General features: G+C 44.5%; 1 protein-coding gene across 3 annotated transcripts in view; it reads right to left on the minus strand.

Annotated features, from left to right (window-relative positions):
* The window catches only part of reck (reversion-inducing-cysteine-rich protein with kazal motifs), a 194,833-nt gene that overhangs the window by 127,438 nt on the left and 51,554 nt on the right, over window positions 1–15,841 (minus strand). For all 3 annotated transcript variants that reach the window (XM_070890511.1, XM_070890515.1, XM_070890505.1), the window contains 2 exons: window positions 967–1,041; window positions 643–679 (listed from right to left, as the gene is read on the minus strand). In XM_070890511.1, coding sequence (XP_070746612.1) covers window positions 643–679; window positions 967–1,041 — 112 coding nt within the window. The remainder of the gene's footprint in view (window positions 1–642; window positions 680–966; window positions 1,042–15,841) is intronic.

Here is a 15,841-nt window from a genome sequence, read left to right on the forward strand (position 1 = left end):
AGACCATGGCTGGAGTACTGTGCAGTTTTGGTCTCCTTATCTGAGGAAGAATATACTTGTGTTCAAGGTGGTGCAACAAAGGTTCATTAGACTGATTCCTGGGATGAGCGGGTTGTCCTATGATGAGAGATCGAGTAGACTGGGCCCTATACTCTCTGGAGTTTAGAAGAATGAGAGGCAATCTTATTGAAACATATAATATTCTGAGGCGATTGACAGGATAGATGCTGAGAGGTTGTTTCCCTTGGCTAAAGAGTCAAGAACTAGGTGACATAGTCTCAGGATCAGGGGGCCAGCAATTAAAGACTTAGATGGGAGAGAATTTCTTCACTCAGAGGGTTGTGAATCTTTGGAATTCACTATCCAAAAGGGCCGTGTATACCGAGTCTTCAAGTATATTCAAGGCTGAGATAAGATAGATTTCTGGACTCATGGGGAATCAAGGGAAATGGAGATCAGGCGGGAAAGTGGAGTTGAGGTCAAAGATCAGCCATGATCTTATTGAATGGTGGAGCAAGCTCGAGGGGCTGTATAGCCTATACCTGTTCCTAATTATGTTATGTTCTTCTTAAAGGCACTATATAAATATAAGTTGTTATATGATCATTTATTCTTCTCAATTCCCTCAATATCGTCACTTACCAGGCAAAGAAGAGTTGATGCAAACCCAGAACTCGAACTGAAAAACATTAAAAAATCTTTGAAGCCTTTAAAAAAAAGTCACTTATTTATCAAGAACTTCCAGCTATAGATGACAATATTTAACTTAGTCACTGAAAGATAATCACATTTTAAATTTCCTTCACAGACAGCAATGTACGGTTGGCAGTATAACTAAGTTCTGGCATCCCACATTAGTCTAACTAGATGATGTTTCAAACCAGTTCAACAGTTCTATACTGACAATAACATGCAGCAAGTAAATTGTAGTTTTAAGTTAATAAGATTAGGCCACATTTCTCTTACCATGGACTCAGGACAGTACCCAGGCAACCGCTGAAGGAGATATTTCAGTCGAGACTCACTTTTTGTGGACGTAAGCTGACAAACATAATAACGTTGTAAAATTAAGCATACACCAAATTAAGCATAGTACATTTACTTAGTACAACACAAAGTTTTTACAGATCTACTATTAAAATTAAAGAGCTTAAGTACCATAGCATAGAAACAAATGTAAAACTGTTTTGAGGACATCATAAGTTTGCACAAACATCATTGTGGATTTTCAACTGAAACCAACAAATTGGCACATCTGAACACACCTTGGTACAGGAGGAAAGTTTTTAATCTAGAGGGCTGCAATTTTTCTCCCAGTAAGTCCAACATGTTCTTGGGATCAAGGAAAAGTAGTTCTTACAAGATTATAATGAAGTCAGTATTTTAGAAGCAACGCCTCCCTTAAATTGGGCTTTTAATGATCGAGATAGCGGTTTTCCTTCATCAATCACATTTTGAAAACTACTTAACACAATAGTGGGCCCTATTTTGAGTTGGAGGATACACTGCTTTATGACATGAATGTTTATATTATGCGTACATAATGCACGTGAAAAAACTGTGCTTTTTATCTGTCTTTTGTTCCTAAACTTCTCAGACTCTGTAATTCTTTTTCCTCCTTGAAGATACTCTTTAAAACCTACCTCTTTGACCAAGCTTTTAGTCACATGCCCAAATATCTCATGTGGTTTGGAGTCAAATTTTGTCTGATTACACTCCTGTGAAGCGCCTTGGGACGTTTTACTGTTTCTACATATCAACAACTACACTTCAAAAATAATTCATTGGCTGTAAAGCGCTTTGGAATGTCCTGAGGTCATGAAAGACGCTATATAAATGCAAATCTTTCTTTTAGTTGCATAACATTTTTGTTTTGGATTCCTTATGACTAAAATCCTATAGGGTAAACACTTAATGCCACTCAAAGTATTTCTCAACAGAAAAACCACCAGTCAGATTGGTTAAGAGAGCTCCACAAGGTTTGAATTTAATATATGAACATAAGAAATAGGAGCTGGAGTAGGCCACATAGCCCTTGAGCCTGATCTGCAATTCAATATCATGGCTGAATTTCTACATCAACTCCACTTTCCTACCCTATCCCCATACCCCTTGATTCCCTTCTTGCCCAAGAATCTATCGAGTTCAGTCTTGAATATACTCATCGACTGAGCATCCACAGCCCTCTGGAATAGAGAATTCCAAAGATTCACAACCCTCCGAGTGAAGAAATTTCTCCTCATCTAAGAGATAGATGGCTGACCCCTTATCCTTAAGACTACGACCCCTAGTTCTAGACTCTCAAGCCAGTAGAAACACCCTCTTAGCATCTACCCTGACAAGCCCTCTTTGAATTTTATACGTTTCAATGAGATCATCTTCTAAACTCCAGAGAATATAGACCCATTCTACTCAATATTTCCTCATAGGTCAACCCACTCATCCCAGGAATCAATCTAATGAACCTTTGTTACACCCCCTCTAAGGCAAGTAGATCCCTCCTTCGGTAAGGAGACCAAAACTGTACACAGTACCCCAGGTATGGTCTCATCAAAGCTCTATATATTCCTTACTTTTGTACTCCAACCCCCTTGCAATGAAGGCTAACATACCATTTGCTTTCCTAATTGCTTGCTGTACCTACATGCTAACTTTGTGATTCATGTACAAGGACACTTAAATCCCTCGGAATACCAATATTTATTCATCTCTCACCTTTTAAATAATATTGTTTTTCTATTCTTCCTACCAAAGTGGATATTTTCACACTTCCCCAATTATACTCCAACTGCCACCTTCTACATCTCTTTGCCGGCTCTTTGCATCCTCCTCACAGCTTACTTTCCCACCTAATTTGTATCAGCAGCAAGCTTGGATATATTAGTCCCCTCATCTATGTCATTGAAACAGCTTGAAAATAGCTGAGGCCCAAGCATTGATCCTTGCAGCACTCCATTATTTACACACTGCCTTCCTGAAAATGACCTGTTTATTCCTACTCTCTGTTTTCTGTCCTTTAACCAATCTTCAATCCATATTACCCCAACCCCATGAACCCTAATCTGTGCCACAACCTCTTGTGCAACACCTTATCAAATCCTATGGGGAATTCAACTATTTACCTATGTGTAATATCTTCAAAGAGGTCGAAGAAATTTGTTAGGCACAATTTCACCGCCTAAATTTGTGCTAGCTCTATACATAGTACTCCAGTCTACTCCTTAGAATGGAGGACTATTTATAGAATAGGGGGTTCTCAATCTTTTTGCTTCTGAGGCCCCTCTCTGGTGTTATAAAAATTCCACAGACCCCCCTGTAAACATTCTTTTAGCGCCACTCACCATGTTACTTCTGCTGCTGCTCTCCTGGCACTCCAGAAAATACTGGTTCCCATGCCTATCCCACTCACTCTTTTCCTCCACATAAGTCCCAATCCACAGTCTCCCTCTTTCCCCCAAAACCTCCGGCTCCCACACCAACTGTTCCCGGCACATCAGCCGGTCTCGGTTCTCTACTTGATTGTCAGTAAAATGAAAAAATAAAATTACGGCTTGTATGATTTTTCTCCCAGATTGCTCGCAGCAGTGTCCAGATTAATGTTTTATTCCTGGCCAATCCAGGATAAGCCTGGAAGGAAGAAATCCTAGCTGGAGGCCAATATTGGGTATGAACAATCAGATCTGCCTGTGATGCCCTCCTTGATAGAACAAGACTGCTAACACTCAGGATATAGGCTCGCAGGTGAAGAGTGAATGAGGTTAGGCACCAAAGAACAGTCAGCACCCTTGTAAATTTACTACAGTGAGAGTCAACACGCTTGCTAAAATCGGTGAGCTAACTGGGAGTTTCCGATATTGCACAGAATAAGTTACGGGTGCAGTTGGACGCTTTTGGTCACGAGTCTAGATGTTGAATCAGTTGGACACATCGATGGTTCCAGCAGCGTTCTGTCGGTTGTAATGTAACTTTTCGGCCAGAAGGCCAGTCGCCCGCATATACAACGGGATCTGGCGAGAGGAGAGCGGAGGACACAGAGCTCGAGTTGGGTGATCTGCGTTCAGCGAGAGGGGGCCTGGCCTCAGTGGCAGCTGCCACCATCATCACACAGGCATTCGTGAGGGGGAAACAGAGATCCGTGTCGGGTCTGGAGTCACCAGTTAGCTCAGCTCAATCCCACCTTTACATGAGGTTATTTATGGTAGACTCCCTGAAACCCTCTTGTGGGCCCCTATGGGGCCACAGACCCCCAGTTGAGAACCCCGGCTATAGAGCAATAATCTATAATCTACCAGTCTAGTCCTTAGAATAATGGCAGATGCAAGACCAATGGCAAGATAGTTTCATTTGTTTGCTAACCAAGACATTTAGAACATCCATCCACAATGTTTTAAAGGAACTTTAGAAATCAAGGGAGGCTAGTTCTGCCCCAATGAAGGGCACAGATCATGAACAAACTATCACGATCACACTAATCACAAATAAAGCTGAAATCCTGCAAAAGTGACATAAGGATTTGAAATCAGGTATCCAACATCACAGGTCAAGCTACAGATAAGGCAATACTGCCTATCTGAAAAAAATATGGGTGAACCTCCCGTGTTAGATTAAAAATAAGGTAACCAGAATGTTGAAGAGCAGAAAACATCCCGATCCTATTACGATGCCAACAGAGGTCTACAAACGTGGATGCCATGCACTGGTCACAAGTCTCGATTAGTTCTTTGCTATTTTGGAAAGATACTGCAGTCCTTCAGGATCTTGAAGTTGCAACAAATGTTATATACAAGTACAAAGAAAACAAATACGAGTGCAGAAACTGTCAAAGCATCGCCTCCTTATCCATTACTGGCATGATTCTCCCGAGGATGGTCCTCACACCCCTTCTTGCCAATGGTACTTCTGGAAACTCAAAGCTGATTCAGAGCAACCAGTGGCATGATTTCTGTCACATGCAATACATGAGAAAATATATGCAATGGACAGCTACTCAGGCATTACCAACCTGAAAAAAAAATGGCAGCTAGCAGACCCGATCAGATCATTTGCCAACTGAGCAAAATATGTGCAGATGTTGTCTATTCCAAATCATTATTTCCACTGGGAAGGGGGGTGGGGTCAAACCATGCTGTGCTCCTGAACAGAGTCTCTTTGATCTCTATTCAGCAGCAATTGATGCGGTCATAAAAGATCTGAATGCAGGCATAAACATAAGATTTTGAAGCTCTACAAAATTCTTCGACTTAAGCAAACTGTACACTTTGACTGAGATCAGCAGAGAACTTGTCCACAAACTCCTATTTCTGAGGTCTGTACCCTTGCAGCACACGTTCAGGAGGATTACCAGCTGTAGGCAGCTCTGCAGCAAAAGTGAAGAATTATGAACTATCGACCTGCAGAAAACAAAAGTGATGTACTAACTGGCATCTGGTAAACATTACATCAAACCATCCATCATCAACAACAAATACTGAACAGAATGCCATAATGGGCACATCCCAAGATGCAGGTCGTTAAACACAGCTCTTGACGATCAAGAAGCGTGTGCCCACTTCTGAAAGGTTCTTTCGTATCTGGAAAGAAGTTTTGAGCTGGTCCAGTGTCTGGTTGAACACTAAACTCCTACATACTTATGAAACCTGGCCGCACTTTCACAATCATATCGAAGAGGTCAGCAAGGTTCAGATAAGCCATGCATAACAAATAACAGGACCACATTACCAATTATGAGGTGCTGACATGAGGAAAATCAAATAGCGCCAAGACAACACACAGCTTCATTGGGCGGGTCATATTGTTCTGACCAATGATGACAAACTTCCCGTGTGAGTTCAGTACAATGAGTTAATACACGGCAAGAAATTGGTGTGGCACAAAAAGATGCATTGAAGCATGCAGATTGACCAACATGATATTTAATTGAGCAAAAGAGCAGACTACTTTGGGATTCAGCATGTCAACAACAGCAAGGAAAACAGCTGCACCAACCAGCATTTAGGTAGCACCTTGAACGTAATAAAACACTCCCAGCAGTGTAAACAGACAGAAATTGGCACCAAGCCAAAGAAGGAGATATTAGGACAGGTGACTAAAAGTTTGGTCTTAGAGAAGGAGAGGTTGAGAGGCAGAAAAGTTTAAGGAGGGAATTCTACAACTTAAGGCCTAGACAAAGGAATGCACAGCCTCCTCCAATAATGGGGCAAAGGAAGTTGGGGATACACAAGAGGCCAGAGTTGGAGGACACAGAGTTCGCAGAGGGTTGTGGGATGACAGAAACAGAGTGAACAACAACAGAGTGACAATCGAGTGGCCAGAACAGAAAGTTTGTAAGCAAGATCTGTGGAAAGCCCTGTGCTTCACAGATTGGATGACAGCCATAGGCTGGTCCATGGAAAATGAGCAGCCATTTTCATGATGAAAGGACCACTGACAACTGCTGGATAGTTGCAAAGAGATGCTAGTGGAAGAGCTCTTTAAAATGACCACTGGCCTCAGAAATTCTTTTGTTTCCAAAACACAGTGTGCCATTCATCTGGCCCTTTTCCCTCTTTCAAATTTCCTGCTGCATTTATCCACCTTTCCGACACAATTAAAAATATTGTGACCATTTCCGTGTCATAAAGTGATTACTCTGCATAGCGCTTGGGCAAGACAGAGGCTACAAGATTGCGGGGCAGGACATGGCCAACCTGGGCAAAGCCTACTGCCTCCAGCTGGCCAGTCAAAGGGGGCACTGGAAACAATCTGACAGAAGGATGCAGACCCTTTTGCCAGCAGAGACCAGGTCTAGGTGAACCTTAGATTAGAAATACATGGGATAAAATGACAAATTACTTTTCCATACATGGAACTTAAATGCCAACAGCAGACTGCATACAGGCCCTGGGAATCTGAAGTTGAGGCTGCTTGAGATGAAATAAGGGAAACACCTTCTGGAGGCATGTCACCTCACAAAAAAATGGCATTCCTGAAAAAATTGACCAGTCAGGGGTTAAAAAAATTTGCACACATGCTTTGTTCAAAGAGAATAAGCATTTGTTGGGGAATTGGACCACTGACCATTTCAAATGAAACATGCAGCTGTCATAATCTTCAAACACTGACTTATTAGAGCTTAAAAATCTTTGGCAAGTGGAAAAACCATACTGGCAGCTGATGGTGAATAGAAATTGCATCCAAAGAAAACAAGGTCAATTTCAGGATAAGAGCTTCAAAACAAGATATTTCAGCATCAGCAGAACACAGCTTGCAAGATACAGCCTGTATTAAATCACTTGCTCCTACAAACAAAAAAAAAATCCAACAAGAGAAAAGTTGTACAAATTTTGGGCCCAAATTTGCCCAGGAGTTGTTCCGTTTTTTTTGGAGCAACTTGATTTTTCTGGAGTATCTTAAAAATTCCCATTCTGCACATTTAATTTGCGCCAGTGTAAGCGAGTTAGTTAGGGTTTTTTTTTTAAGTTTCATTTTTTTTTTCCAAAAGGGGGCGTTACCAGCCACCTATGCCTGTTTTGGCCATTTAAACCCGTTTGGACAGCTAATAGTTGTTCCAAACTAAGTTAGGCCAGCGTATGTGGCCACTTGTGGCCGCACGGAAAACCTTTGCAGAGAGTTAAGAAATCAGCGCAGGTAGTCAGAGATGGGGGGAGGGAAGCAGAAAGGGCCTTGCAAAGCACTAAACACCTTCACAACAACATTCAAGAAGCATAAAAACCATCAATAATAAATAAATAATAAGAGTTAAGTCCTACCTTCATAACTCGGCCCAGGAAGTCAGCGGGCGGCCGGTGCAAGAGGCTACTGTATTAGGGATAGGTGCGGGTGGGTGGGATGCCCGGGAGAGCGCAGGTAACTGGCCACACACAACACACAGCAGGCTGGGCTCGCAGAACAGAGAGGCTGCAGCAGTCAACTCCAAGGGACTGGTGGACTTCTCTCTCCAAGGACTGCTGACTCCCCCCCCGCCCCCCGATCAAAACACTCTTTACCCCACCCCCCTCAATCATAACTCTCCTCCTCCCCCCCACCCTCCCCATCCGCCATGAAAACTCTCCTCACTAAACAACGCACAACCATCAATAAATAAAACTCAAGTCCTACCTTGGCCCGGGGAATCAGCGGGCCGGCCGGCTGGTGCGGGAGGCCACTCGGCCGGGGATAGGCGCGGGACTCTCTCTTTGACGTGCAGCAGCCTGTCGCACATCATGAGACCTGGGATAGGGTCCCAAGCTGCAGAGGAGCTATTGCGCATGCGCAAAACCTCCAGTGCGCATGCGTTGAGCTGCCAGCACTCTTGAGCGCAGGGCCTTAGCTCCGCCCCCTAATTGAATTGCCACGCCGCTCAAGCACAAGGACAGTCGACAGAGTGAGGAGAATGCAGGAACATCTTTTCGGCGACGTTTTGAGCGTAGGAAGTCGGCGCATCTCACGTGAGTATGTCAAAAAAACCGGAGGGCCAAATGTGGACCCATTAAGTCGACATTCCCCTTCATTTCTTGGACTTCAAAGAATGCAAAAACCCTTTCCTCCGAAGACACCACCAGTATTTCCAACTGCCTCATAAATCAGGAGACAAACGCTTAAAAATCATGATATTTGGTATAGAAATCCCTCATTAACCTTTGCTCCGGGACAGGAAGTGCATTCCGCGACCTAGGCTCCCGGACAGGAAGCGCCTTCGGCTGTCACGAACCAATTGCTGCCACAAGAAGTCTCTCTCCCTGTTGACTAAAGATCTAGGTAGCTCTTTAGAAACTCCCCCTTCCCCATCCCCCCACCCCTCCCACCAACCCACATCCAGCGAGAAATTGGTGATATAAAGAGCAAGAGGGATCACCAGAGCTCCCACCTGAGCGAGAAACTGGAGCCTGGTGAAGGAAAGTGTCTTCAGCCCCAACTCATCTGTAGACGAAATAAATGCCCTGGCAGAGGGAAGGATTTGAACACAAGAACATAATAGGAGCAGGAGTAGGCAGTACGGCCCCTAAAGCCTGCTCCGCCATTCAGTAAGATCATGGCTGATCTTCGACCTCAACTCCACTTCCACACCCTATTCTCATATCCCTCGATTCCCCTAACTATCTAAAAACTATGATCTAAGCCTTGAATATACTCAACGACTGATCCACAGCCCGAGGATAAAGAATTCCACAAATTCACAACCCTCTGTGTAAATAAATTTCTCTTCATCTCATACCTAAATGGCTGACTCCTAGTTCTAGAACTATACTGAGGCCAAAATCAGCCACTTTGTGAATGGGAATTCCTGGCTTCTCCAAAATCAAGATGTTGTCGGATTTCAGGTCCCGGTGGATGAAAAAGCGCAGATGCTGGTCACTGTTTTTGAATCTTAAGAGGGAAAAGATGCGACTGGATAATGAACTATAAAAAATAATGATCTGTATATTAAATAACCACTGCACCAATCTTTGTAGAATATTTTTTTTTACACAGAATATCTCTATTTTTTTTGCATTTCCTGCTTCTATTTCCAACTATTGATAATGTAAGAGCAATTGAACACTCTGGCCCCAAGTTTCCACATGATTTGCTCCTGATTTTTAGGAGCAACTGGTGGAGAACGGAGTATCTTAGAAATCGCAATTCTCCACATTTAAGTTTTCTGCAGTTCTAGTCAGTTAGAACAGTTTCACTTTTGAACAGAATTTCTTTTTCAAAAGGGGGCGTGTCTGGCCACTGACGCCTGATTTGAAAGTTTCCACAGTGAAAACGTACTCCAAACTAACTTAGAATGGAGCAAGTGAAGATTTTTGTAGGCTTGAAAAAACCTTGTCTACACATTAAAAAAATCAGGCGCAGGTTACAAATTAGGCATCCGGAACGAGGTGGGGGGGAGGGGGGGAGGGGGTGGGGGAAGGGAAGTCATTACATTCTACAATAAATCCTTAGTTATACTTATACAAATATTATACAAATAATTCCAACCTGAATAAAAATTTATAAGCAAAGAAAAGATAAACCATGTTCCTACCTGTGTGAAAGTGCTACAGACACGGAGAAGGCTGCAGGAAGCCTCACAAGTTGAGGCAGCCGTTCCCGACGGCAGGGGAGGGAAGGCAGTAAGGGCCCAACCGACGGCAGTAGCCGTTCCCGACGGCGGGGGGGGGGGGGGGGGGGAGGCAGTAAGGGCCCGACCGACGGCAGGAGCCGTTCCCGACGGCAGGGGAGGGAAGGCAGTAAGGGCCCAACCGACGGCAGGAGCCGTTCCCGACGGCAGGGGAGGGAAGGCAGTAAGGGCCCAACCGACGGCAGCAGCCGTTCCCGACGGCAGGGGGGGGGGGGGGGTGGGGGAGGCAAGTAAGGGCCCGACCGACGGCAGGAGCCGTTCCCGACGGCGGGGGGAGGCAGTAAGGGCCCGACCGATGGCAGGGGGGAGGGGAGGCAGGGAGGAGGCAGCCGTTCCCGACGGCAGGGGGAGGGGGGAGGCAGCGGGGGAGAGGCAGTGAAACGACTGCCTCAACTTCTGAGGCTTCCTGCAGCCTTCTCACTGCTGCAAGAAGCCTCAGTGCTGATCATGGAAGGGCAATGTGGTTTTATTAAAAAATGTTAAAAATTGAACAGCTACAAAGAACTACAAAAATGGCAATGTTTCCTTCACACTGCGCATGCGCGAACGCTCCAACGCGCACGCGCAGGGTTGCCGGCACGAAAAAAACTCATTTAAATGGTACCCGCCCCCTCCTACTTACAAAATCGGCGCGAGTAGTAGGCTCCACCCCCTGGGCGCCACGCCAAGCTGACATCGAGCTGCAAAGCGCTCGAGAATAGCGCGTTTTTGGCGCGAAAAACGGGCGCCCAGCTCGGAGGGGCGCCTGTTTTGCCGCGTGTGGAAACTTGGGGCCTTTGTTTTGTACTTGCCAAATATACTGCATTCATTTAACCAGTTCTTCGTGTGACACTGTTGGAGTGAAAAACTTTGGATTTGCCTGAAATTATTGGCATATACATTATACTGCTGTTCATCAAAACAAGAGTTTTATAAATTTGACCAGATACTGATGGTTGAGTGTTTTGAGGGTTGGACAGGTATTTGGTGAGGAAAAACAGCTGTGGGATGGACGTGGTGAACTGTATATTATGTTTGAACTCTGGAGTCAACCAAATGAACTGGAATGATATAAAAGCAAAATACTACAGATGCTGGAACTCTGAAATAAAAACAGAAAATATAAGCAGCATCTGTGGAGAGAGAAACAGAGCTAATGGTTCAGGTCTGACGAAAGGTCATCGACCTGAAACGTTATCTGTGAAGAGAGAATCAGAGTCGTGAACTGGAATGATTTTCCCTTTCTGGCTTCAGTGCTGTGGCTCAGTGGATAGCACACCTGCCTCTGAGTCAGAAGGTTGTGGGTTCAAGTCCCACTCCAGGGACTTGAGTACAAAATATCTAGGCTGACACTCCAGTGCAGTGCTGCACTGTCGGAGGTGCTGTCTTTCGGATGAGACGTTAAACCAAGGTCCCGTCTCTCTCTCTCAAATGGACGTAAAAGATCCTATGACACTTTTGAAGAAGAGCAGGGGAGTTATCCCTGATGTCCTGGACAATACTTATCCCTCAATCAACATAAACAAAAAAAAAACAGATTATCTGGTCATTATCATATTGCTGTTCGTGGGAGCTTGTTTGTGCGCAAATTGGCTGCCGCGTTTCCCACATGACAACAGTGACCACACTTCAAAATTACTTCATTGGCTGTAAAGCGCTTTGAGACATCCGATGGTCGTGAAAGGCAATATATAAATCCAAGTCTTTCCTTCTTTTTTCCCCCATAGAGAAAAAAAGTCAACAGAATGTGGGAAACTGAACATGCATTCCATATTGTTTTCTTAACATGTTCTCAAGGTGGTATTATAGAAAATACTGCAAGTTCTTCTACAGTGAAACCCAGTAATTAGGGAACATGAAGGCTTATCTTGGGCAGTGTTTCTTTAATAATAAACAAAAACAGAAAACGCTGGAAATAGTCAGGAGGTCAGACAGCATCTGTGGAGAGTTAACGCTTCAGGTCGATGACCTTTTGTCAGAACTGGAAAAAGTTAGCGATATAAAAAAGGCTTTAAGCAAGTGCAGAGGCAGCGAAAGGGACGGGAGGGTGGGGAAGAGGAAAGAACAAAAGGGAAGGTCTATGATAGGGTGGAAGGCAGGAAGGATTAAATTACAAAAGTGATGATAGTACAAAGCAAAAGGAAATGGTAATGGGACAAGTAAAGAAACAAAAGATGGGGCTAGAAGAGGCGTAAATGGGAATAGCAGAATTATCAACAGCTGCTGTCTGAAAAAGTGGGGGCAGAAGTTATGATCTGAAATTGTTGAATTCGATGTTGAATCCAGAAGCTGTAAAGTGCCTTATCAAAAGATGAGGTGCTGTTCCTCGAGCTTACCTTGAGCTTCGCTGGAACAGCGTAGGAGACCGAGGACAGATAGGTCAGAGTCCGGAGTGAAGCAGAGAATTAAAGTGACAGACAACCGGAAGCTTGGGGTCACTCCTGCGCAATGAATGGAGGGTGTTCCGCAAAGCGGTCACCCAGTCTGTGATTGGTCTCCCCAGTGTAGGGGAGACCACATCGTGAACAGCGAATACAGTATACTAAATTGAAAGAAGTACAAGAAAATCGCTGTTTCACCTGGAAGGAGTGCTTGGGGCACTGGATAGTGGGAAGGGAGGAGGGAAAAGGGAAAAGGGCAGGTGCTGCATCTCCTGCGCTTGCACAGGAAGGTGCCTTGGGAAAGGGATGGGGTGACTGTGGACAGGACCAGGGTGTCACAGAGGGAGCGGTCCCTTCGAAATGCTGAAAGGGGAGGGGAGGGGAAGATGGTGCTGGGATCATGCTGGAGGTGGCGAAAATGGAGGATGATGATCCGTTGAATGTGATGGCTGGTGGGATGGAAGGTGAGGACAAAGACAACCCTGTCGTGGTTCTGGGAGGGAGAGGAAGGGGTGAGAGCAGATGTGCTGGAAATGGAACGGACACGGTCGAGGGCACCAATCAACCGCGGGAATCCTCAGTTGAGGAAAAAGGAAGACATGTCAGAGGCACTAGTGTGAAAGGTGACGTCATCAGAACAGTTGCAACGGAGAAACTGGGAGAATGGAATAGAGTCCTTACAGGAAGCGGTGTGGGAGGAGTGTCGTCAGTGGAATTATGGTGGATGTTGCTCGATTGTTTATCTCCAAAAATAGAGACAGAGAAGCTGAGGAAGGGAAGAGTAAGAGTTGGACCATGTGAAAGTGAGGGAAGGGTGCAAATTGGAAGCAAAGTGAATGAAATTTCCAGTTCAGGGCGAGAGCAGGAAATGGCGCTGATACAGTCATCAACGAACCGGAAAAAGGTGTGAGGGAGGGGAATCTTCCACCTATCACAGGGAAAGGCAGGCATAGCAAGGATCCATGCAGGTTCCCATAGCAACACCTTATTATATTATTTCAGTAACAAATGCATCTCATGAACCATTAAGAGCATTAACTTTACAGTGCTATGCTGAAAGATTGCTGCTTATTCGTACTGGCATAAATGCAAAGTGTCAAGACTGCCAGCAACATTGAAGCCCATGGAATAAAAGGGACAGTGGCAGCATGGGTACGAAATTGGCTAAGTGACAGGAAACAGAGTAGTGGTGAACGGTTGTTTTTCAGACTGGAGGAAGGTACATAGTGGTGTTCTCCAGGAGTCGGTACTGGGACCACTGCTTTTCTTGATATACATCAATGACATAGAACATAAGAATTAGAAGCAGGAGTAGCCAGTCAGCGCCTCGATCCTGCTCCGCCATTCAATGAGATCATGGCTGATCTTCGAATTCAATTCCACCTTCCTGCACTATCCCCATAATCTCTTGATTCCCTTAATATCCAAAAATCTATCTATCTCTGTTTGAATAAACTCAAAGACTGAGCCTCCACAGCCCTCTGGGGCAGAGAATTCCAAAGATTCACCATCCTCTGAGTGAAGAAGTTTCTTCTCATCTCAGTCCTAAATGGCCGACCCCTTATTCTGAGACTATGACTCTTGGTTCTAGACACCCCAGCCAGAGGAAACATCCTCCCTGCATCTACCCTGTCAAGCCCTTTAAGAATTTTGTATGTTTCAATGAAATGATCTCTTATTCTTCTAAACTCTGGAGAATATAGACCTAGTCTACTCAATCTCTCCTCATAGGACAATCCCCCCATTCCAGGAATCAGTCTGGTGCACCTTTGTTGCACTCCCTCAATGGTAAATATATCCTTCCTTGGGTAAGGAGACCAAAACTGTACACAATACTCCAGATGTGGTCTCACCAGGGCCTTATATAATTACAGTAAGATGTCTTTGCTCTGGTACTCAAATCCTCTTGTAATAAAGGTCAATATTCCATTTGCTTTCTTAATTGCTTACTGTACTTGCATGTTAACTTTCAGTGATTTGTGTACAAGGATACCCAGGTCCCTCTGAACACCAACATTTCCCAATCTTTCACCAGTTGCTTTTTTTATTTTTCCTACCAAAGTGGATAACTTCAGATTTCTCCACATTATATTCCATTTGCCTTGCGCACTCACTTAGCCTGTCTATATCCCCTTGAAGTCTCTTTGCATCATCCTCACAACTTACATTCCCACCTAGCTTTGTATCATCAGCAAACTTGAATTATATTACATTTGGTCCCCTCATCCAAATCATTGATACAGATTGCCCAAGCACCAATCCTCGTGGCACCCCACTAGTTACAATCTGCCAACCCGAAAATGTCTTGGAAATGGATGTACAATTTCAAAATTTTCAGATGATACAAAACTTGGAAGTATAGTGAACAGTGAGAAGGATTAGTGATAAACTTCAAGAGGTCACAGACACATGGCAGATGATATTTAATGCAGAAAAGTACAAAGTGATACATTTTGGTAGGAAGAACGAGGAGAGGCAATATAAACTGAAAGGTACAATTCTAAAGGGGGTGCATGAACAGAGAGACGACCTATATATATATATATGTACAAATCTTTGAAGGTGGCAGGGCAGGTTGAGATAGCAGTTAAAAAAGCATAAGGGATCCCGGGCTTCATAGAGGCATAGGGCTGGAAATTCATCATATTACCGCGCATTAACTGCCCAGAAATGCGAATTTGATCAAAAAAAATCAGTTACTGCCCACGGCCCCAAAAATGCAAATTTGATCACTAAGATCCATTTACTGCTCGCCCTAAATACCGTCCTGAAAAGGTCTTACCTGATCTTAGCTGATTTTAAGCGGATGGTATGGATGCCATTTTGAAATCGGGAGTATTTGATGAAAGGCTGCTGAGAGCTTAACAGTATGATTTATATGGAATTGGAAGCGATTTTTACAATTTCAGGATCAATTTCAGCCCAGCCCAAGTACATCCCTCCCCCAGCCAAAGTGCCTTACCCCAGTCCAAATGCATCCCTCCCCCAGCCAAAGTGCCTTACCCCAGTCCAAATGCATCCCTCCCCTAGCCAAAGTCCATCCTTACACCAGCGCCACCCCACCATAGATGAGGCATTGTATACGGATTGTTAACAGGTTTATTGGGTATGAAGTGAATAGTGACAGTGTCGTGACTTCTGGATTTCATCCACTTCAATGTAATCTCTCTCTCTCTCTCTCTCTCTCTGGGGAGAGACAGGTCGGCAGTTTGACAGACACATGCGCAGAACTCGGTTGTCAAACTTTGCCGAGTCTAATGGCCTGCACCGCCTGCCAAACCGCGCTCCCGCCCGCTAAATCACCATGAAATTCGAGCTGGAGGATCTGAGTGGCAGCAGGCTGTAAAAAATGAAGGACCGCCCGAATACCTCCAAGAAACGTGCGGCTGCGGGACAT

This window comes from Pristiophorus japonicus, chromosome 1 (assembly GCF_044704955.1).
Source record: "Pristiophorus japonicus isolate sPriJap1 chromosome 1, sPriJap1.hap1, whole genome shotgun sequence".
In the NCBI taxonomy this organism is placed as follows: Eukaryota; Metazoa; Chordata; class Chondrichthyes; family Pristiophoridae; genus Pristiophorus; species Pristiophorus japonicus.